The following is a 22265-nucleotide window of genomic DNA, read 5'->3' as shown; positions in this document are numbered from 1 at the left end:
TAGTAGTAATCATTTCAGAAGTGAGGGGACAGAAATGTCAGGTGTAATAGTTTTATCTGATCTTTGTCTAACTGACAGATTTTTATCCCATCTCCTGCTATTAAAGGGATAGTTCACTTTGAAATTAATTTTTGATATGTTTTAGCTTACCTCAAAGGCATCCAAGATGTAGGTGTCTTTTTTTCCGGAGTAGTTTCAATTTTGATATTTTTAGGTCAAACCGTTCTTGTCTGTCAGTCATATAATGCAGGTCTATGGTCACTGTCTCAAAACAGCATGCACAAAGTCCAAATTAAACAATTCCCCATCGTAAGTACACATTGATGGCTTAAGACACGAAACGAGCGGTTTGTGTGAGAAAACGAACAGTATTTATATAGTTTTTGTCCTTTTGTAAACACACACACCCAAATGATCAGAGGACGCGGGTGCTTCGGTCTGCGCAAGCGCCGGAAAGCGACGGAAAAGGTCAGAGGGCGCGGGCGCTTCGATCTGCGCAAGCGCCGGAAAGCGCAGGAAATTATCTCTCGCGCGTGTACGTCACTCATTGTTTACACAGAGATTTCGGAAGCCTTACCTTTCACTGTGAAGATCTAAACATATTTAGACGTACAGGAAATGGCAATGGAAGACGATTTCGATATATCAACAGACAACGTTGAATTTTTTACATAACCATATTTATTTGAACCAGAGTACACCGATCAAGAACTCAGAGCGATAGAGGAAGCATCCGCTGCAGCAGCACGTCTTCAAGCCTCAGAGAGACAGAGATCTCTGCAAAATTGGTGGTGTTCTTGTAGCAAGTGTTGTGAGATGCCAACAGAAGTAGAGAGCATATGTTGTCACGAATGGAACATAGCAATGCCACAGCTACAAGACGACGACGAGGACATTGACAGTACCCCGTCATACACCTGCCAACGTGCAAAACGCTGCGGCTCAACAGCGGAGAAAACTCGGGATCTTCAGTCAGGCAGGTGTATGACGGGGTACTGTCAATGTCCTCGTCGTCTTGTAGCTGTGGCATTGCTATGTTCCATTCGTGATTCTTGATCGGTGTACTCTGGTTCAAATAAATATGGTTGTGTAAAAAATTCTACGTTGTCTGTTGATATATCGAAATCGTCTTCCATTGCCATTTCCTGTACGTCTAAATATGTTTAGATCTTCACAGTGAAAGGTAAGGCTTCCGAAATCTCTGTGTAAACAATGAGTGACGTACACGCGCGAGAGATAATTTCCGGCGCTTGCGCAGATCGAAGCGCCCGTGCCCTCTGACCTTTTCCGTCGCTTTCCGGCGCTTGTGCAGACCGAAGCACCCGCGTCCTCTGATCATTTGGGTGTGTGTGTTTACAAGAGGACAAAAACTATATAAATACTGTTCGTTTTCTCACACAAACCGCTCGTTTCGTGTCTTAAGCCATCAATGTGTACTTACGATGGGGAATTGTTTAATTTGGACGATGGGGAATTGTTTAATTTGGACTTTGTGCATGCTGTTTTGAGACAGTGACCATAGACCTGCATTATATGACTGACAGACAAGAACGGTTTGACCTAAAAATATCAAAATTGAAACTACTCCGGAAAAAAAGACACCTACATCTTGGATGCCTTTGAGGTAAGCTAAAACATACCAAAAATTAATTTCAAAGTGAACTATCCCTTTAATTCGGTAAGAAATCGAACGCACTGCGGAACAATACCATTAACATCTATAGTACTTTTTTCCTATATTTTTTTGACTACTGTACATGTATTTAGCCTATGTACTACAAACACTTGTGGATAAAGTCCTCACTGATTTTATACAATGTAAAAAAATATCACTGAATAAAGAAGAAAATATACAGTATCAGAACAACAACAACAAAAAAGATTGGAATGATATCTTGTTTTATGTTAGCGTAAAAAAAATAAAAATAAAAATAAAATAACAGGGTCTCCCAAGACCTAGGACAATAAAATGTGATTTTGTAACATCATAATATATACTTTTTTTTTTCTTCTTTTTTTTTTTACAAATGTAATATATCTCACTTTTTTATGTTTTTACTCTACATTTGTGCAGTGTTGAGGGGGTGCACTGATATATATATATCAGTGCATATATATATGAAGATATATATGAAGATATATATGAAGATATATATGAAGATATATATATATATATATATATATATATATATATATATATATATATATATATATATATAACATGCACAGAAAACGAAGGGCCCACGCCACAACACATCCATGATAGAGTGTAAACACACATTTTGCATAATTTTTATTTTATTTTTATAAAATCCTTTTTTTTTTTTTTATAAATAAAAATTAAATTGATTTTATATCAATTTAAACTGCACACATGTAGAGTAAAAACAAGGGAGAGTTATTACTATAAAAAAAATTATTATGTTACAAAATCACATTTTATTGTTTGGGGTCTCTCAACATCCTGGGTGTACATTAATAATGTATAACGTATATGGGTTAATAGCTCTTTTCTATGTGAATATATTGTAAAATGTAATTTATTCCTGGGTCAAAGCTTAATTTTCAGCATCATTCCAGTCTTCAGTGTCACATGATCCTTCAGAAATCAATCCATTATGCTGATTTGCTGCTCAAAAACATTAATTATTATTATCAATGTTGAAAACAGATGTGCTGCTTCATATTTTAGTGTTTACACACTGTGACATGAACAGGTGACCTACTACAGTACAACTACACCCCAGTGCACACCGCCATCTAGTGGCTGAGTAATCATTACATTTGGCTCCTTCTGTTCATTCATTGTTGTCTGACAGTATCACTGGAGATATTTATTCCAAACCTCACGTGACCTTTAGATACTGGACAGTGTTTGGTATAGGCCAATGGTAGATTTGCCAATATTCAAAAAGGAAAACATTAATGATGTTTAAAGTCCAGTTTCCACACACCAGAGCTCCTTAAGCGAGATTTATAAATTATCTCAAATATCCTGCTGTGAGTCACACTGTTGATTTGATTGTTTTATTCTAAATCAGTTGTTGTCAGATTAAGTAGCACATATGATCACATTGAAGTGTCACTAACATGCGAATCGTCTATTCTTGCCCTTCACATTCTTTGTTTGAAAGTGGGCAATGCCTTAAGGGTCTAGACACACAAAGCTATGATAAAATTGCAGATCAGAAATGAGAGGTAGAATATGGTAACAAAAAAAAATGCACATTTCATTGCACTTTTTTTTTTTTTTTTCACTGTGGTGTGATTGTGATGTATCACTCAGGGGCACTCCTTAATTTACTCATCTACATTTATCTGTAAATTAGATACAGTTAATAGTAATGTCTATGAACTAATTTTATGAAGTATAAATATCAGTCTCATAAAGACAGAGGGGTAAAAAAAAAACAATTTTTCACGATTTTGCTCAAATATAATTCAGTAGGCTATGCATAAATCTGTTGTGTTCATGTCCACAGCTGTGCTTCATTATAGACTTTGCTCACAAACTGTGTTTGCAATGTTTACAGCACATGTGAAGAACTGGTTAAAACCTGCGACACATTAACCTCTAACTGAGGTCAAGTATTTAATTATATATTTAATTTTTGGCTTTGGGATTGATTCTGATTGTTTGATTGTTGTTGTTGTTTGTACTTGAAAAACAATGAAAGAAATGAGAAGTGAACAAATGATTAGGAAAATATTGTTAAGCTCTCTGAAGTCTGTCATCTATAAATTAAGTTTGCCTTCATCATAATGTACAGGCCAGCCTTGTTCACACCCCAACACAATGTAACGAGTGGACTTCTTCCCTCTACCATATTCACATCTTGGGGGTCTCAACCCACTTCGTAATGTACACGTGATCACAGTAAAAGGCTGGTTGCTCTTAAACAGGTTACCGCCCTGTGGCTTTCCTCCGTTGCCACAAACTGCTTTAATAAAATTTGTAGGTGCTTGAAGCTGTTGACAGGTTTGCAGCATTTTCCAGTTCCAGTGATGCCTCTCTTTATCATTTCACTGGTACACATATGCTCCTTCATATCAGAACCCTTATGCTGATTGAGGAATTTTTGATACCGGTGCTTTATCTGTGCTGGTTGACCATGAGCGGAGAACGACACACACAAGACCAGCAGCAGAATCACAGCAGACTGATGAATCTCCATGACCTGATGAACAACACACACATCAAAACACCTTTACTGACATTTGACTTAATAAAGCAGTTTAGGTGTGATTAGTTAAGAAAATATTGAGATAAATTAAATGAAGAGCTGATGTACCTTGTTTTCTGACTAAAGTGATATTAAATGTTCCAAGCGTTTTCTTTCTTTTCTTCTCCTAAGGCTGTAAAACAATGAAAAGCAAATGAATTATCACAACCTCAACTAATACTAGTGAAACTTACTCCACACCATTTATGTGCTGGGATGAAACTAACTGGCTTCAACACAGACTTACAGTGATAGTTCACCCAAAAAATGAAAATTCTGTCATTGTTTGCTCACTCTCAGATTGTTCCAAACCATATGAATTTTATTTCTTCTGTCGTACACAAAGGAAGATATTTGGAAGAATGTTGGTAACCAAGCAGATCTCGGGCCCAAAATCTTGAGTCAAGAAAACGCTATTTATAATTATTTATAATGCACTGTAAATTAATTAATAGTCATCAACACATGAGAGATACTTACAGTCTATAGTCAGCAGAAAGAGCCTTCAGTCCTGTCACAAACTAATAATTCTGTTCAGCTAAGTTCAGGTATCACCTTTTACTCAGGGTTTGATCCTCAGGCTTTTAATACTCAGATGTGAGCAAATAAAAGTGTGAACAGCCAATCACTGAAGAACAAGAGATAAGATAAGAGATTATCAAAGATAAAAGCAACACAACTAAATGTTTCACTTTGTGAAAGTTCATTTAAATTGGTCCTAATATAAAATAATATTATCAAAATATAATTTATTGCATATAATGCATTCATCCATCTTTGGTTATTTTGGATGGTTATGAAATGTTTTTGTTTTAGGGCAAACATCTGTGCTTTGATGAATAAGACATTTCTTTCTAAGGACGAATGACCAATATCAATTTGTTTTCCCTTACGAAAAAGGAGTCAGTATACTTCATTTCTTTATTTAAGTCTTTTGAATTAAGTCTTTTGCAGCTGTCCTTTTCTAAAAGACAGATTTTTCTTCAGGACATATGGTAATTAAACATTGTACAGAGATGAAAAAAGAATAAGGAAGGCATTTTGTCTGCTTACATTAGTTCTGTTTCTGAAAATGTCATTGAATAGGTGGTGCAAAACTCTATATTAATACAGAAAAAATATGTATTTTTTTAAAGTTTACTTAAAAAGTAGAAATGTCTCAGTAGTAGAAATGCGAGAGGCACTAAACTGTGTACATTCCCTTACAGATAAAGACACACTTCACACAACAGGTAACCAATAATACGTCAATATTTGTTGCTCAGGGAAATGAGTTGAGGCGGGTGCAGCTGGTTTAACTGAACAAAGAATAATCAGAAACTGTGAAGGAACAAGGAAAAAGGATTTTTTTTTTTTTTTTTTTTTTATCAAACAGATGAAGTTAATGTACAGTCAGACTGCAATTATATATATAAACATGAAAAAACAAACAGCCAGGGGGTATAGGTTAACCACTATGTAAACATGTTAAAGGGGTCATGGACTGAATTTTTTTTTTATTGTTTTATATTGTTTATGTTGATGTTAGTATTGTGACTGATATTGTGTACTTTAAACGTTCCACCTTCCAGCCATACTCTTCCACTGAAAGAGGTGCAATAGTCCAGAGGTCCAACAAAACTTTAATCCGGTTGACAGAAATATACAAATGTATGGGTGTCTGTGGTTTCCTACAAATGTAGAAGTATTATGTTACAACATTATATAACATTGCTGAATTAAGATATACATCTTTACATTGAGAAGTGACAGTTCCTATGGACACATTTCGTGAAACAGCATGTTAAAATGATGAAGCAGTTACAATAAGACTGCACTGGTCAAATTGCCATCATTAAAGCACATATTAGAAGAAAAAAAAACAAAAAAAAAACAAACATAATCCCTGCTTATTTAAACTGTACTTTAAAACACACAAATAAATGCACAAATAAAGGTACAAATGCCATTCTAAAATGTGACATCAATATTAGTTTCAATAAGTAAACACAGTATCACACCAAATGTGACTGCGTTAGTGAAACGATTGAGTCATACAGCTAGTAGTAAGAATGTAATGATAACAACATAACATACACTTCTAAGCTAACCGGCCACAAGGATCTGGGTAGTTGAGGGTCAACAGCCATAACCACACTTGTCCCGTGATATTAGGAGAAGAGTTCTGCCATTTATGATGAAGTTGCAGACTAGGCAAATACTTCCGGATGAACTGTTTCCAGAAGTGATCAGCTATAACCTGGCTGTGTGGGTAGTGCTTGCGTCCCAATAGATCACTTGGTCCATACCGCTTGGAGCAAGAACTTGATCTGCTGGGGATCTGCCTGCCAGATCTCGGTCCAGGACATCTTCTCCAGCGTGCCCTCCCACCTCGTCCATGCTCCCTGCTCCCTCATGCCCACCATCCTGCAGGTCCTTTCCTCTTCAGCACCAGCCCGCACTAATGGAAAATACACTAGGTTAAAAATTAACCACAATTATCAAAATACAACATATACTAAATGTCCTGTAATACACACAGGTTGCATTATTGCTTTAACGTGACTTTGTGATTGAACTCTGCTCACTGTAAGTGGTGTTGTTAGGTCTCTTCTAATCTTATCGCAAGATCTCAGTTTCAGAAAATGCAAGTCGTATATTCAAAGTGACCGTCCACTTGAAGATGAAGATGTGACATTTAAACTTCTGTTTATTTGGGTTCAGCCATTTGCAGGTTTAAGTTAGTCAATAATGAACTATTTACTTCTGCACTTTGGTTTAAAGTAACTTTTTTTCTTTTTTCAAAAAATTGCATTGTGATGCTTATTTATTCAGTGATGTGATATTCATAGTGAAAGAATTCTAGGATGGTATAGTCTCAGCATGAAGAATATGACTTTGTTCTGTAAGAAGGTACTGGCAACATCTGTTCTTAATTATGTGGACCTTATGGGAATGGTCTCCTATTCTCCTCTATTCTAACACAGTATAAGGGTCTTCTTGGATGCAGAAGTACTAGTGGTAAGCTCAGTGTATCGTATTCCTATATGATGGAAGGTATGTACTCTTATTGGTTACTTCTGTGTAAACTCCCCTCATGTTCTTACTACATATATTCAGACTAAGTGTCAATAAAGTTGAGAAAACCTTCACCCTCAGCGCTGCTGGGTCATTGTTCATTCAACTGCTAAATGTGAGGACTGGAATGAGGCACATATAGGGACAGAAAATCTTACACATTGTGTAGGCCTACTTTTTTCAGTAATACCTGTCTAACAGAAATGTTCTATAAAAGGATAAACTAACTCCGCCATAGCATTTCACTGATCTTTCATTTATTATAATGTATTTTGGTCAAGAAATTAAATATGCTGCTGTACTTTTTTAATGTACTCTAGGTTTATTTTGTAATGTACACAATCATAGTACATTAAATTATATATAATTATATATAAAAAATAATTATATATAAAATTATATTTTAATGTGTATGTATGTGTGTGCCTTAACATTTGTTTATTGATTTCTGCAATTTTTCATATACTTTGAATAAAAAAAAAAAAACAGCTTTATAATACTGTAGTAGCAGGGGCGGTTCTAGAGGCGGGGCCACAGGGGCCCTGGCCCCTGCTGATATCTGATTGGCCCCTGATTGGCCCCCGTTCCTAGGGGTGGGGAAAAAAATCGATTCTTAGATGTATCGCGATGCGGACGTGGACAATTCTGAATCGATTCACAAATGTCAAAAATCGAGGTAACACTTTATATTACGACCCGCAAACAACTGCGTAAGTAAACCGAAACTACGGTGTACGTTTCTGTAATTATAGTGTACTTCCGTGTAGGTATAAGGGAACAATATGTTAAGTTTTGGGTAATAAAGGGGTAACAAGCAGATATACAACCTGCAAAGAACTTCGTAAGTAAACCGAAATTACGGTGTATGTTTCTGTAATTATAGTGTACCTCCGTGTAGGTATAAGGGAACAATATGTTAAGTTTTGGGTAATAAAGGTGTACAACCAGATATACAAGCAAATTATTTATAATGTAATTATTTTAAAACTAACAGGTACCTATTCTGTTAATATATTCCAGGCAAAAATTGTACGTCTGTTGTATAAACGTTTTTATCACATTTCTGGAAAAATATGTTCTTGTGCAATGTAGTTACAGGGTAATTTTGACATCTGTGGGTTGTAAATTAAACTTTTTGGCAATGCTATTTATTGGCTTTTCTTACTAAACTACTTAACGTTAAACCAAAAAAAAAAATAGTTTTTGCTATGTTTTTAATTTAAAACGTACCATGTAGTACTTAGTACTTACCTTATCACATTGTATTGCAATGACACTTAAATGTCAGGGCAAATATACTGTGTAATTAAAAAAAAAATTGTTTTGTTTTTTTAATAAGAGTACCTTTCTCTGTAATTACTGTGCAAATAGTGTTGTTTCGTATTGTTACATAGTAAGTAGTGTTTGTTACCCATTTCAACTGTGTAGTTACAGGGTAAGTGTAACTCCTGCGGGCTGTAAATTAAAGTGGAGCTTGTTACCCCCTTGTTCTGTGTAGTTACAGGGTAAGTGTAACTTCTGCGGGCTGTAAATTAAAGTGGCTGTAACGGTCACCAGCTGGAGTGCCCTTGAGAGCCACCAGAGGGCACTCCACATCAGACACTCACGTTCACTCTCAGACTACAATTCCCATACTCACTGACCGGACTCATTATCTCTGAACACTCATCACATTCACCTGTACCTCATTATCACTGATTGCATTCACCTGTGTCCCATCACCCTGTTAGTCTCAGTCTATTTATACCTTGTTCATTCATTCACTCACCGCGAAGTCTTGTTAAGTGTTACACTGCATTTCTGAGCGTTTCCCTGGTTTTCTTGTTTCTTGGTTGTTGATATCTTGCCCTGTTCCCTGGATTACTCTCTTGCCTCTGGTCCCTGGATTACTCTCTTGCCTCTGGTCCCTGCCTGTTTTGTTTGTTTTGTTTGTTTCTTCGTTTTGACTACCTGCCTGTGTATGACCCTAGCCTGTACTTTGGATTACGCCTCTGGATTGCCCCAGCCAATAAAGCTGCATTTGGATCTCCTACTTTGTGTCTCTGAGCAGTTCGTAACAGAAGACTTCGCCATACCTAGATCCAGCAGCGATGCCATCAGATACAGCAGTACAAATCCTGCGTCTCCGTCAGGGGAATCGGCCGATTGAGAGGTATGTCGAGGAGTTTATTGAACTGGCAAATCTCACCTCAATGAACACAGAATGCCTTAAGATCTTTTTTCGGGGAGGGCTATCTGAACCGCTCAGTTCATTCATGCCCTTGCATGATCCTCACGAGACTTTGGAGCACTATATTGATCTGGCCCTTTTGTTAAGCGGATCATCGTTTACTGTGGGCGGGGTAGAGGAGGAGCTCCGTGAGCCTGCAGTATCCCCTCAGCCTGAGCTTCTCCTCGTCAGCCCTGCCGAGCCTGCACTTCACGCCAGTCCAGCCGAGCCCGCACTTCACGCCAGATCTGCCGAAGCCAAGGCAGTATGCGTCATGCCCGCCGCCCCTGAGACTGAGAGCATCATGCCCGCCGCGCCTGAGACAGCAAGCGACATGCCCGCCAAGCTAGAGTCTTCACCGCTGGTCCCGTCCAGCACAGAGCCCTCTTCACCGCTGGTCCCGTCCAGCACAGAGCCTTCTTCACCGCTGGTCCCGTCCAGCACAGAGCCCTCTTCATCGCTGGTTCCATCCAGCACAGAGCCCTCTTCGCCGCTGGTCCTGCCCAGCACAGAGCCCTCTTCATCGCTGGTTCCGTCCAGCTCAGAGCCCTCTTCGCCGCTGGTCCTGCCCAGCTCAGAGCCCTCTTCGCCGCTGGTTCCGTCCAGTTCAGAGCCCTCTTCATCGCTGGTCCTTTCCAGCTCAAAGCCCTCTTCATCGCTGGTCCTAACCAGCTCAGAGTCCTCTTCGCCGCTGATCCTACCCAGCTCAAAGCCCTCGCCGCTGGTCCTACCCAGCTCAAAGCCCTCGCCGCTGGTCCCGTCAAGCTCAGAGCGCGCTGATCCTGAGCCAGAGACTGTTCACGTCACTTCTGCCGATCCAGAGACTGAGCTTCCCGACACTTCTGCTGATCCAGAGACTGAGCTTCACGTCACTTCTGCCGATCCAGAGACTGAGCTTCACGTCACTTCTGCCGATCCAGAGACTGAGCTTCACGTCACGTCAGCCGATCCAGAGACTGAGCTTCACGTCACGTCCGCCCGTCAAGAGTCTCGTCCCGCCGAGACTGAATCTATTCCTGAGCCTGAATCTGATCCTGATACTGAGCCTGAATCTGTTCCTCTTCCTCTTTCTGCGCCTGTGTCTTTGGACAAGATGGCCGACTTCACGCCTGTGTCTTCGGACAAGATGGCCGACTCCACGCCTGTGTCTTCGGACAAGATGGCCGACTCCACGCCTGTGTCTTCGGACAAGATGGCCGACTCCACGCCTGTGTCTTCGGACAAGATGGCCGACTCCACGCCTGTGTCTTCGGACAAGATGGCCGACTCCACGCCTGTGTCTTCGGACAAGATGGCCGACTCCACGCCTGTGTCTTCGGACAAGATGGCCGACTCCACGCCTGTGTCTTCGGACAAGATGGCCGAATCCTCGCCTGTGTCTTCGGACAAGATGGCCGACTCCACGCCTGTGTCTTCGGACAAGATGGCCGACTCCACGCCTGTGTCTTCGGACAAGATGGCCGACTCCACGCCTGTGTCTTCGGACAAGATGGCCGACTCCACGCCTGTGTCTTCGGACAAGATGGCTGAAACCACGCCTGTGTCTTCGGACAAGATGGCCACCGCCGAGCCAGTGTCTCGGGACAAGATGGTCTCCACCGAGCCAGTGTCTTCGGAAAAGATGGCCGCCGCTGAGCCGGTGTCTGTTTCTGTTCCTGAGCCGGTGTCTGTTCCTGAGCCGGTGTCTGTTCCTGTCCCTGAGCCGGTGTCTGTTCCTGTCCCTGAGCCGGTGTCTGTTCCTGTCCCTGAGCCGGTGTCTGTTCCTGTCCCTGAGCCGGTGTCTGTTCCTGTCCCTGAGCCGGTGTCTGTTCCTGTTCTAGAGCCCGTTCATGTTCCTGAACCGTTGGATCCGCCTGAAGGGTCGTCTCCGCCCCGGCCGCCTGCACAGTCTGCTCCGCCCCGGCCGCCTGCTCAACCTGCTCCGCCCCGGCCGCCTGCACTGCCTGCTCCGCCCAGGCCGCCTGCACTGCCTGCTCCGCCACGGCCGCCTGCACAGCCTGCTCCGCCCTGGCCGCCTGAACAGCCTGCTCCGCCCTGGCCGCCTGCACAGCCTGCTCCGCCCTGGCCGCCTGCACAGCCTGCTCCGCCCTGGCCGCCTGCTCCGCCCTGGCCGCCTGCACAGCCTGATCCGCCCTGGTCGCCTGCACAGACTGCTCCGCCCTGGCCTTCCGCCCTGCCGGAGTCTTCAGGTCCTCTTCCGCTGCACGGGCCTGGCCCTCCATCCCGCCCCCGGGTCCGCCTCCGCTCCACCAGCCTCCTGGACAATTTAGGAGCGTCTGGAATCCGCTCCTTAAAGGGGGGGCTATGTAACGGTCACCAGCTGGAGTGCCCTTGAGAGCCACCAGAGGGCACTCCACATCAGACACTCACGTTCACTCTCAGACTACAATTCCCATACTCACTGACCGGACTCATTATCTCTGAACACTCATCACATTCACCTGTACCTCATTATCACTGATTGCATTCACCTGTGTCCCATCACCCTGTTAGTCTCAGTCTATTTATACCTTGTTCATTCATTCACTCACCGCGAAGTCTTGTTAAGTGTTACACTGCATTTCTGAGCGTTTCCCTGGTTTTCTTGTTTCTTGGTTGTTGATATCTTGCCCTGTTCCCTGGATTACTCTCTTGCCTCTGGTCCCTGGATTACTCTCTTGCCTCTGGTCCCTGCCTGTTTTGTTTGTTTTGTTTGTTTCTTTGTTTTGACTACCTGCCTGTGTATGACCCTAGCCTGTACTTTGGATTACGCCTCTGGATTGCCCCAGCCAATAAAGCTGCATTTGGATCTCCTACTTTGTGTCTCTGAGCAGTTCGTAACAGAAACAAGAAAACCAGGGAAACGCTCAGAAATGCAGTGTAACACTTAACAAGACTTCGCGGTGAGTGAATGAATGAACAAGGTATAAATAGACTGAGACTAACAGGGTGATGGGACACAGGTGAATGCAATCAGTGATAATGAGGTACAGGTGAATGTGATGAGTGTTCAGAGATAATGAGTCCGGTCAGTGAGTATGGGAATTGTAGTCTGAGAGTGAACGTGAGTGTCTGATGTGGAGTGCCCTCTGGTGGCTCTCAAGGGCACTCCAGCTGGTGACCGTTACAGTGGCGCTTGTTACCCCCTTGTTCTGTGTAGTTACAGGGTAAGTGTAACTCCTGCGGGCTGTAAATTAAAGTGGAGCTTGTTATCCCCTTGTTCTGTGTAGTTACAGGGTAAGTGTAACTCCTGCGGGCTGTAAATTAAAGTGGCGCTTGTTACCCCCTTGTTCTGTGTAGTTACAGGGTAAGTGCAGTAAATATACAATAAAGGATCCAATTTAATTTCTGACTTTTATTTTACAAAAACATTTCAAAACACTTTTTCATCTTAATAAAACATTGTCTTTTCTACAGTATACTCAAACAACAAAGTAACACATTATACCCCCCCCCCCCTTTATTTGCTTCTCTTGCTTTTCTTCTTCTTTCTTTTCTTGCTCTTCTTTTTCTTAACTTCCACTGGGGACTCTGAAGTTGAGGAGTTGATGGAGTCCCATTGGTCTTGCTGCACTGCAAAAATATGAATATACAGTATACATGCTCTTAGCAAGCTACACCTTCAATTTTAAGTTGTCGAACAATCCTCCACTCTAAAACATTTTGTGCCACCTGATATTACTGTAGTAACTGTAATTTTGAAGAAAACACATTTTGGTGAAGTTTGAGGCAGATCATGGGGGGGTTGTGATATTTTATAGTGATAATGACTGTAGTGCAGCAGAAAATGTTTTTAAAAAAGGCATAGTTGTTCTGACAGCAACAAAAAAAACAAAAAAGCATGAAACATAAACATGAGGGCTGTGGCACTATAGTAACAGTATATCTCTGTGCCATTGCAGATGGGACAGCAGACTTCATCTTTTCAGTTTCCTTTTTCAAAAAATCACACTCATCTTTGAGCAAGGTGATCTCTGCTTTAAGAGTGATAATCTTATCTTTGAAAGAAAGAAAGAAAGAAAGAAAGAAAGAAAGAAAGAAAGAAAGAAAGGTTTGACGTTTAAATTTTACTCCTGCCCTACTCCAGGGCTTATACTTGTGACCACTTTCCTATTTTTTAAAACATCAAATTGAAGAACTAAACATCACTGGTACTGTACATTATAAATGCACTTGTTAAAGGATTAGTTCACCCCAAAATGAAAATTTACAACGGACTTCATTGGTCACCATCGTTAAGTCCAAATCAATGCAGTTTCAAAAGTCTTTTAAGTGTTTAAACGGGCTGTACGCGATCACAGCTGAAGAATAGGTTGTTATCTAGCGAAACGATAGGTCATTTAAAAAAAAGAAATATATAATTTATAGACTTTTTACCTTCAATAGTTCGGATTGAGCTGATCAACAAACGGACAGGGAACTACGTCATCACGTTGAAAGGTCACGCCTGCGCCGGCAATACTATTTGAACTACTATTCATATTCATCAGAATGTTATTCATATACTATTCATATTCATATTCACTGAATACTATTTCTATATATAATCGCAAACAATACTATTTGAATTATCCTCCTACGTACGGTCGCATTGTAAACAGTGGGGCGGTACTTCGGCCGGCGCAGGCGTGACCTTTCAACGTGATGACGTAGTTCCCTGTCCGTTTGTTGATCAGCTCAATCCGAACTATTGAACTATTGCCACAGCCCTCAGGTTTGTGTTTCATGCTTTTTTTGTTTGTTTTTTGTTGCTGTCAGAACAACTATGCCTTTTTAAAAAACATTTTCTACTGCACTACAGTCATTATCACTATAAAATATCACAACCCCCCCATGATCTGACTCAAATTTCACCAAAATGTGTTTTCTTCAAAATTACAGTTACTACAGTAATATCAGGTGGCACAAAATGTTTAGAGTGGAGGATTGTTCGACAACTTAAAATTGAAGGTGTAGCTTGCTAAGAGCATGTATACTGTATATTCATATTTTTGCAGTGCAGCAAGACCAATGGGACTCCATCAACTCCTCAACTTCAGAGTCCCCAGTGGAAGTTAAGAAAAAGAAGAGCAAGAAAAGAAAGAAGAAGAAAAGCAAGGGACACAAATAAGGGGGGGGGGGGGGGGGGGAGGTATAATGTGTTACTTTGTTGTTTGAGTATACTGTAGAAAAGATAATGTTTTATTAAGATGAAAAAGTGTTTTGACATTTTTTTGTAAAATAAAAGTCAGAAATTAAATTGGATCCTTTATTGTATATTTACTGCACTTACCCTGTAACTACACAGAACAAGGGGGTAACAAGCGCCACTTTAATTTACAGCCCGCAGGAGTTACACTTACCCTGTAACTACACAGAACAAGGGGGTAACAAGCGCCACTTTAATTTACAGCCCGCAGGAGTTACACTTACCCTGTAACTACACAGAACAAGGGGGTAACAAGCTCCACTTTAATTTACAGCCCGCAGGAGTTACACTTACCCTGTAACTACACAGTTGAAATGGGTAACAAACACTACTTACTATGTAACAATACGAAACAACACTATTTGCACAGTAATTACAGAGAAAGGTACTCTTATTAAAAAAACAAAACAATTTTTTTTTTAATTACACAGTATATTTGCCCTGACATTTAAGTGTCATTGCAATACAATGTGATAAGGTAAGTACTAAGTACTACATGGTACGTTTTAAATTAAAAACATAGCAAAAACTATTTTTTTTTTTGGCTTAACGTTAAGTAGTTTAGTAAGAAAAGCCAATAAATAGCATTGCCAAAAAGTTTAATTTACAACCCACAGATGTCAAAATTACCCTGTAACTACATTGCACAAGAACATATTTTTCCAGAAATGTGATAAAAACGTTTATACAACAGACGTACAATTTTTGCCTGGAATATATTAACAGAATAGGTACCTGTTAGTTTTAAAATAATTACATTATAAATAATTTGCTTGTATATCTGGTTGTACACCTTTATTACCCAAAACTTAACATATTGTTCCCTTATACCTACACGGAAGTACACTATAATTACAGAAACGTACACCGTAGTTTCGGTTTACTTACGCAGTTGTTTGCGGGTCGTAATATAAAGTGTTACCAAAATCGATTTTCTAAAAAAAATATATATTTTTTTTCCCTAATAACGTAATATTGACGGAACGCAAAAGGCGGAACTCAGCGGACGTGTAGTGCGCGGACAGTCTGTGGCGCGCACATATCAGAGACGCGCACATAACCATAACAGACTCATGATGGCTGAGCACCAAATTCGAACGGCACCCTCTTCGTTAAAAGCTAACGTATGGAAAATTGGCAATTTCATTGTTACCTATTTAGTATTTTTTTGTATGAGAGCTGCTTTCTGTATTGCTTAGTTTTCACATCAATATGCTGTAAACCGATCTGTTATACACGTTATACTGCCCTGCAATATGTGCAATGCCAGTCACAAAAGGTTACATTTTGACTGTGCTCTCTGCAGATGTTCATTCACTTTTTTTGTATAAGCTGTTTTTGATTGTAGTATACAGCAAACATTTCAAGTCATAACTCTAATTATAGTTATAACTCAAGTCATAACTCAAGTCATAATTATTTAGTTGTGAATAAGAGCGGCTTTGTATGTTACTAATTATTCAGAATATGCGTAAGTCCACAATCATAATGTTTGTATGAGAGCTGCTGGTACATAATTCTATATTTTTGAACGAAAACTGTAAGTGAATTTGCTACAGCAAAATGTTTTTTTTTTTTGTCTGAGGATTATATTGCTCATTGGAAATAACATGAGGATGTTGGTTAGAAGTCTATTATTAAATGCTAGAGATTTAGAATATGCTGAAGTTTGTATTAATTTACTACAAGTACACTGCTAGTACAGGCACACATTTATTTTCCTGTTGGTTCTTTGCAATGTTGGGACAAATGCTGGCAAATGTAACCTTACAGTTGACTTGCCAAATCATTTCCATTTGTTTTATTAATAAAATTAATATAGGAAGTATTGGAAGTAAGTTTGTTATGGGTCATCATAAATACTTTGCTTTAAAAGTACTAAGTAGTAAAAAAAAAAAAAAAAAACATTAATAATCGATAATCGTTACCCTCTGAATAGTAATCGAATCAAATCGTGAGGTGCCTAGAGATTCCCACCCATCAATCGTCAACGAGAAGAGCAACCGGAGTCCGGAGAATTATTTACTACGATCACAGATGCAATTCCACCCCCAAAAAATTAACAATAATTTACTGTTTATAAGCGACGACATGATCATGAAACTTAAAAGGTGGAATTCAGAAAGAAGTGCATTGTGTCCTTTATGCACAGTATAAATAAATGAAAAAAATCATTAAGAACTTTACTGGCTCATAATTTTTTATTAGAGCGTTTGAAAAAGGAATGACTGCCGAAATGTATTTGCACCGTACTGAATAAATTATTTTGTGTGCTTGAATGTACCCTGTATTTGGCCCCTGAATGTAACATGTGGCTTGAAATATACTTAATATACTTTAATATGTTTAAAAATAATACATTTAATGTGCACTTAGTATAATTTAAATATATTATGTCAAAAAAAAAACACACAAACTAAAATGTATTTTCTTTTCACCTTCGGAAATAACTCTCACAATTTAAAAGCATGTGGATCTATGGTAAGAAACACATGTCCCCGCCACCTGTCCCTTCACTAATACAACCCACAGGAAGTTTAAATGTCATGTGATATGAACAGGTGATCTACACCTAGATCACTGGTACACATCGCCATCTACTGGTTGAATAATCATTACATCTGACTCCTTCGTTAATCACTGTTGTCCTCAGTATTATGGAGTTTTAATTGCAAACCTCACCACGTGACCTTTAAACACTGGACAGCGCAAACATAACCTTGGCCAAGTTAACTGGTTGATGGGAATTTCATCACCCTTATTTGTTGTTATATATTGTAGGTAGATTTTCAAATATTCAAAATGGAAAACACTAATGATGTTTCAGAATCCAGTTTCTGGACACCTGAGCTCCTTTATCTAGATTTTTAAACGATCTAAAATATCCTGTTGAGATTTGACAGATCAGATCACACTGTTGATTTGATTGTTTTACTCTAAATCGGTGGTTGTCAGATCTAGTAGCACATATGATCACAATGTCAGCAAGTGAGTGTGACCAGTCAATATAAGAATGTGTGGGGGATTCTAGGTCTAATTCTAGTGGGGAAATAATCATTTTGAACTATTTGCATTAAAATATGCATATATGTAGGCCTACTTTTATTTGTATGCCTAATATGTTGAAAATGTAAAAAGTTTCTTGTCTCGTCACACTCAGTTAGGAATTACATGAATCAGGTAAATGCATATTTTCAATTCAAAATGGCCATATTTGAGAGAAAAAGTTGAGTAGTTTGCATCACTGGATGTTACTGTCAGTCGTTTAACATTTCTTTGGCAAAAAATCTCTTTTGCTAAATCATACCTCACTCTCTTTCAAGGTTAAACTGAGTCTTCACGCTGGAATTCACGCTTTGCTTCTGTGAAAAGTAAAAGTTTGATTTGATTGGCCATCTCAACAATTTGGCCATGCAGTTTTAATTATTGGGGGGACTTGGCTGGCTCCAAATACTAAAAATGTGGTTATAAAACAATTATGATAGAAAATTATTCATTATAATTTATTGATTTTAATGCGTGGATATAAAAATAAACAAAATATGAAGTGGTTGATAACTTGTCATTTACACAAGAGCAAAGGCAAAGAAATTAAGTTATTGGATATTTTTATGTCTCATAAAGACAGAGGGATACATTTTCTATTTGTATTTTGTATTTATTCATCTATTTTATTTTTGGCTTCATGACTGACTCACTTTTTTCTCTTGTTGCACTTGAAAAACAAAGAAAGATGGGAAAGGAGAAGTGAACAAATGATTAGCAACTATAGCTCTGTGATGCTCTCTTCAGCCGGTCATCTGTACTTTACTTACTCATTTTGATAATGTACAGGCCAGCCGCCTACACTAACACTATATTAAGAGTGGCCAACTGCCCTCTACGATAAATACAGTCTGGGTATATCGACCCAGATTGTAATCTACACGTGACCACGTTAAAAGGATTGTTGCTCCGAAACAGTTTTCCGCCCTGTGGAGTTCCACCTCTGCCACAAACTGGGTTAATAACATTTTCATTTGCTTGTATGAAGGTGTTGACAGGTTTGCAGCTACCGTCAGGTGCAGTGATGCCTCTGTTTCTGATTTCACTGGTACACATTTCCACGTTCACAAGAGGACCCACATGCTGATTGAGGAATTTTTGATAACGGGGTATTATCTGTGTTGAGGTTTGATCATGAGTGGAGAACGACACACACGAGACCAGCAGCAGAATCACAGCAGACTGATGAATCTCCATGACCTGCTGAACAATACACACATCAAAACACCTTTACTGACATCTGACTTTCTAAAGCAGTTGATTGTGATTAGTTCAGAAAATAGCTGATATACCTTGTTTTCTGAGTAAAGTGATATTATATGTTCCAAAAGTTTTCTTTCTTTTCTTATCCCAAGGCTGTAAAACAATGAAAAGCAAATGAATGATCAAAAGCTCAACTAATACTAGTGAAACTTGCTCCACACCACTTATGTGCTGGGATGAAACTAACTGGCTTCAACACAGACTTAAGTGTTGCCCAGTAAACTGGATTATATATATATATATATATATATATATATATATATATATATATATATATATATATATATATATATATATATAGTAAAACCTAACATGATATTCAAATATTTGACAGTGCATATGTGACATTGTCCAATTTTTCAGATCGATATTTTCTCTGGTTGAAATTACATCACTTTTATTTGTCATCAGTTAGGGTATTCTGCAAATATTCAACATTATTTCAGTTGGTGAAAGCTGTAATCATTCTCAAACACAAGAGAAAAGTATTACACCAATGGGGAGACTTTGGAAAAACACTGAATTTCCAGTCCAGCAGGACATAATTGGTAAAAAGGTTGTTCTTTAACACTTAACCAATTGGCTAAATGTTTTAAACTATGTACACATTAAATAAAATGTCATGATTTATTATTGATCTTATAATACATCAACAACAGCAATTTTATAGTTTTTTTATGCTATGCTTATGCTATTTCTTTACATTAGACCAAATACATTAAAATTGTCATATCCAGTACCATGCTAAAAATCAGACAGTTGGAGGGATATCATCCAATAAATAATATTTTGGCACTTTAGATTAGCTAAATTCTACAGTTTATTAGCTTTATACAGGCTAGTTCAGCACAAAGACCTATAAAGTGTCCCTGGAGAGAAAATCTAACACTAAGTTACTACTGAGTGAGAGCAGTACCGTTTATCAACAACATCACGCAAGTGACATTAGTCAAGTGAACACTATTCATAATGATTAATAATGCACTGTAAATGAATCACTAGTCATCACCCTAAATACTTTACAGAGAGGACACTCATCTGAAATGTAAATTTTTCTGTAGGTTTGCGTTGCTTTTTGAGACTCGCTACACCAGTACACTCATTATGATTATTGATACACAACCTCTTTCCAAATTGTCTGCTTTAAAAAAAAAAAAAAAACAGCAATGTACAAATGCACAATTATTGGAAAAAAGGGAGATACTTACTAAAGTCTGTAGTTTGCGGAAAATATTATTTCATACATATAATGCATTCATCCATCTTTGGTGATGGTAATAATCAAATATTTTTGTTTTAGACCAAGCCTCTGTGTTCTGATGAATGATAAGATATTTCTTCCCAAGGACGAACGATGAATGGAATGACCAATGTCAATTTGTTTAGTAACAGTAAAAAAGTATTTTTTTCTTATTTTCCTGGTTTGTAATATGTAACTCCACAATGCTATAATGCTCAATGCTCCTTAAACAAGGAAATTTTCTTCTTTTTTTAATCAAATTTCAAACAGACAAAGTCAATGAGTCACAACTGCAATAGTACATATAAACATTGAAAAACAACCAGCCAGGGGGTATAGTCTAACCACTGTTCAAATATGTCAAAGGCTTCAGTTATAATTATTTATTTATTTTATTATGTGTATGAAAAAAATTATCTTGATATATATTTGCATTTCTTTTTCAAGAGCCAAAAATAAAGATTTCCTCTTCGCAACCCTAGCAGCATGCCAAGCAGCATGTAGACCTTACACAGTGACCGGCCAGTGAAGCCTCTACACCCCACTTCAATGGGCTCACAGCGTACCTTCCAGTCTGCCCTTCTGCACTCCTTCCATTCATTCACCTCTTCAATGCGGTCCTCCTAGGAACCGTGAGCTCTATCAGGAGCAACTGCTTCGAAGTGGCTGATGTTACCATTACATTCATGATCCCATCTTGAAGCCGAGGTGAACAGCCCGGCTGCCGGCTTGAGCTGTGAATGTGGCTGCTCCCGTGCCCTGACAAAGGTGATGTTCCTCCAGTGGCAGCCGTGCTTGTTGTTGGCCATGGCTTTGGAGATGGACTCTCCAATGGACTTTAGCACCTGATCGTGCCTCCAGCGGTAGCGGCCCTCCCCCAGGGATGTTGGGCTGTTGTATATTGGCTGGGTTATAGGCCGGTCCCTTATATGGGCCTTGTAATAGAGGGGATGTTGGTGGTAAATACCTCTGAGACTTTAAGAAAAGGCCAATGAGAACTGTGAGTGGAATTTGCATGCCTTGGGTATAAAAGGAGCTGGTGTGCATCCACTCATTCAGGTTTGTGCTGAGGAGCCGAGAGAGAGTCCATTTCAGCAGACAGTTCAAAATTGTGGCCGGAGGGACACCACGTCTCATTCTCTCCATCAGGGAACAGAGGTTACAATTATAACCAAGATGTTCGCTATCTGTCAGTCATTTTGACGTGGTCTCTGTGATAGTTGACAGCTACTTTACTTTAACCCAGATGTGCTCCAGTCTCTTTGTTTTTCTGTTTTGTGTTAAAGACAAATGTCTTGTATAGCCTATCATATACTTGCTGAGTAAAGGTCTAAAGGTCTTACCTTGTTTTTGTGGGTAAATTAATATTTTGTTCTAACAAATGTCTTTTGCCTGAAGGCTTTACAGTAGTCAACAGCATGGTACCGTCAACAATTTGAACTCACAGTGATTTGCAGGATACTCGTGATGTGGTCACAATCTGAGGTCACAGTGAGCTAAAAGTGTAACCTCACTGTGTGCTCATACTATGGTACTAATCCACACAAAGACTAGATGCCCAATATGCATTGCAGCATGAAGCTTTTGACCGTCACCATTGTTGAGGTTCATACGCTGATTCTTGATGTCTCTTTGTGTCTAAATGACAGTTCAAATGTTTGTTTCTTGTTATGCATTCAAAATACTTCATAAATGATTGACACTTCTGGATCAAATATTGTATAATAACAGGGCTATTATATAAAATGTAAAATTAATAACTCACAAACATCAATAACTAATATTAGTTATATAGAATATTATCATCAATAACAAACCGACATCACCTGGATGCATTCTCTTTTGTTTTTTCCTAACAGAACAAATGTGTCTTACAAGCAGTTACTGCAGCCAGACTCCAGAGAAAATGTAAAGTCTAAAAGTAAAGGGTCACAAGCCAAACTAAAGCAAACACTGATCACCATGTAAAACAAAATAATAAAACATCAACATCTAAACCTTTATTAATTCTCAATAAGAAACGCTGTAGACGTCTGACAGAAAGAAAGTCAATCTGGTTGA

General features: G+C 39.1%; 1 protein-coding gene across 1 annotated transcript; it reads right to left on the bottom strand.

Annotated features, from left to right (window-relative positions):
• Positions 1-5589: 5589 nt before the first annotated feature.
• Positions 5590-20991, bottom strand: LOC311084811 (uncharacterized protein). The gene is made up of 4 exons (XM_084117108.1): positions 20771-20991; positions 18994-19057; positions 18712-18904; positions 5590-6663 (listed from the first exon to the last, which is right to left on the bottom strand). Exons 1-4 carry the CDS (start codon positions 20803-20805, stop codon positions 6497-6499), a joined length of 459 nt encoding a protein of 152 aa, XP_083973234.1. The 5' UTR covers positions 20806-20991; the 3' UTR covers positions 5590-6496.
• Between the last annotated feature and the right edge of the window lie 1274 nt (positions 20992-22265).

Source organism: Abramis brama (assembly GCF_963993115.1).
Source record: "Abramis brama genome assembly, chromosome: 6".
In the NCBI taxonomy this organism is placed as follows: domain Eukaryota; kingdom Metazoa; phylum Chordata; class Actinopteri; order Cypriniformes; family Leuciscidae; genus Abramis; species Abramis brama.
Note: the sequence above shows the minus strand (reverse complement) of the source record. Positions and strands in the feature narration are given on the sequence as shown.

Excerpts from the sequence above, each read along its gene's own strand:
- LOC311084811 (XM_084117108.1), bottom strand. The coding sequence starts at position 20,805 with ATGAATGGAAGGAGTGCAGAAGGGCAGACTGGAAG. Across the intron at positions 19,058-20,770 it reads GCAGAAGGGCAGACTGGAAG|CCTTGGGATAAGAAAAGAAA; the intron begins GTACGCTGTGAG and ends ATTGTTTTACAG. Across the intron at positions 18,905-18,993 it reads CACTTTACTCAGAAAACAAG|CAGGTCATGGAGATTCATCA; the intron begins GTATATCAGCTA and ends TGTATTGTTCAG.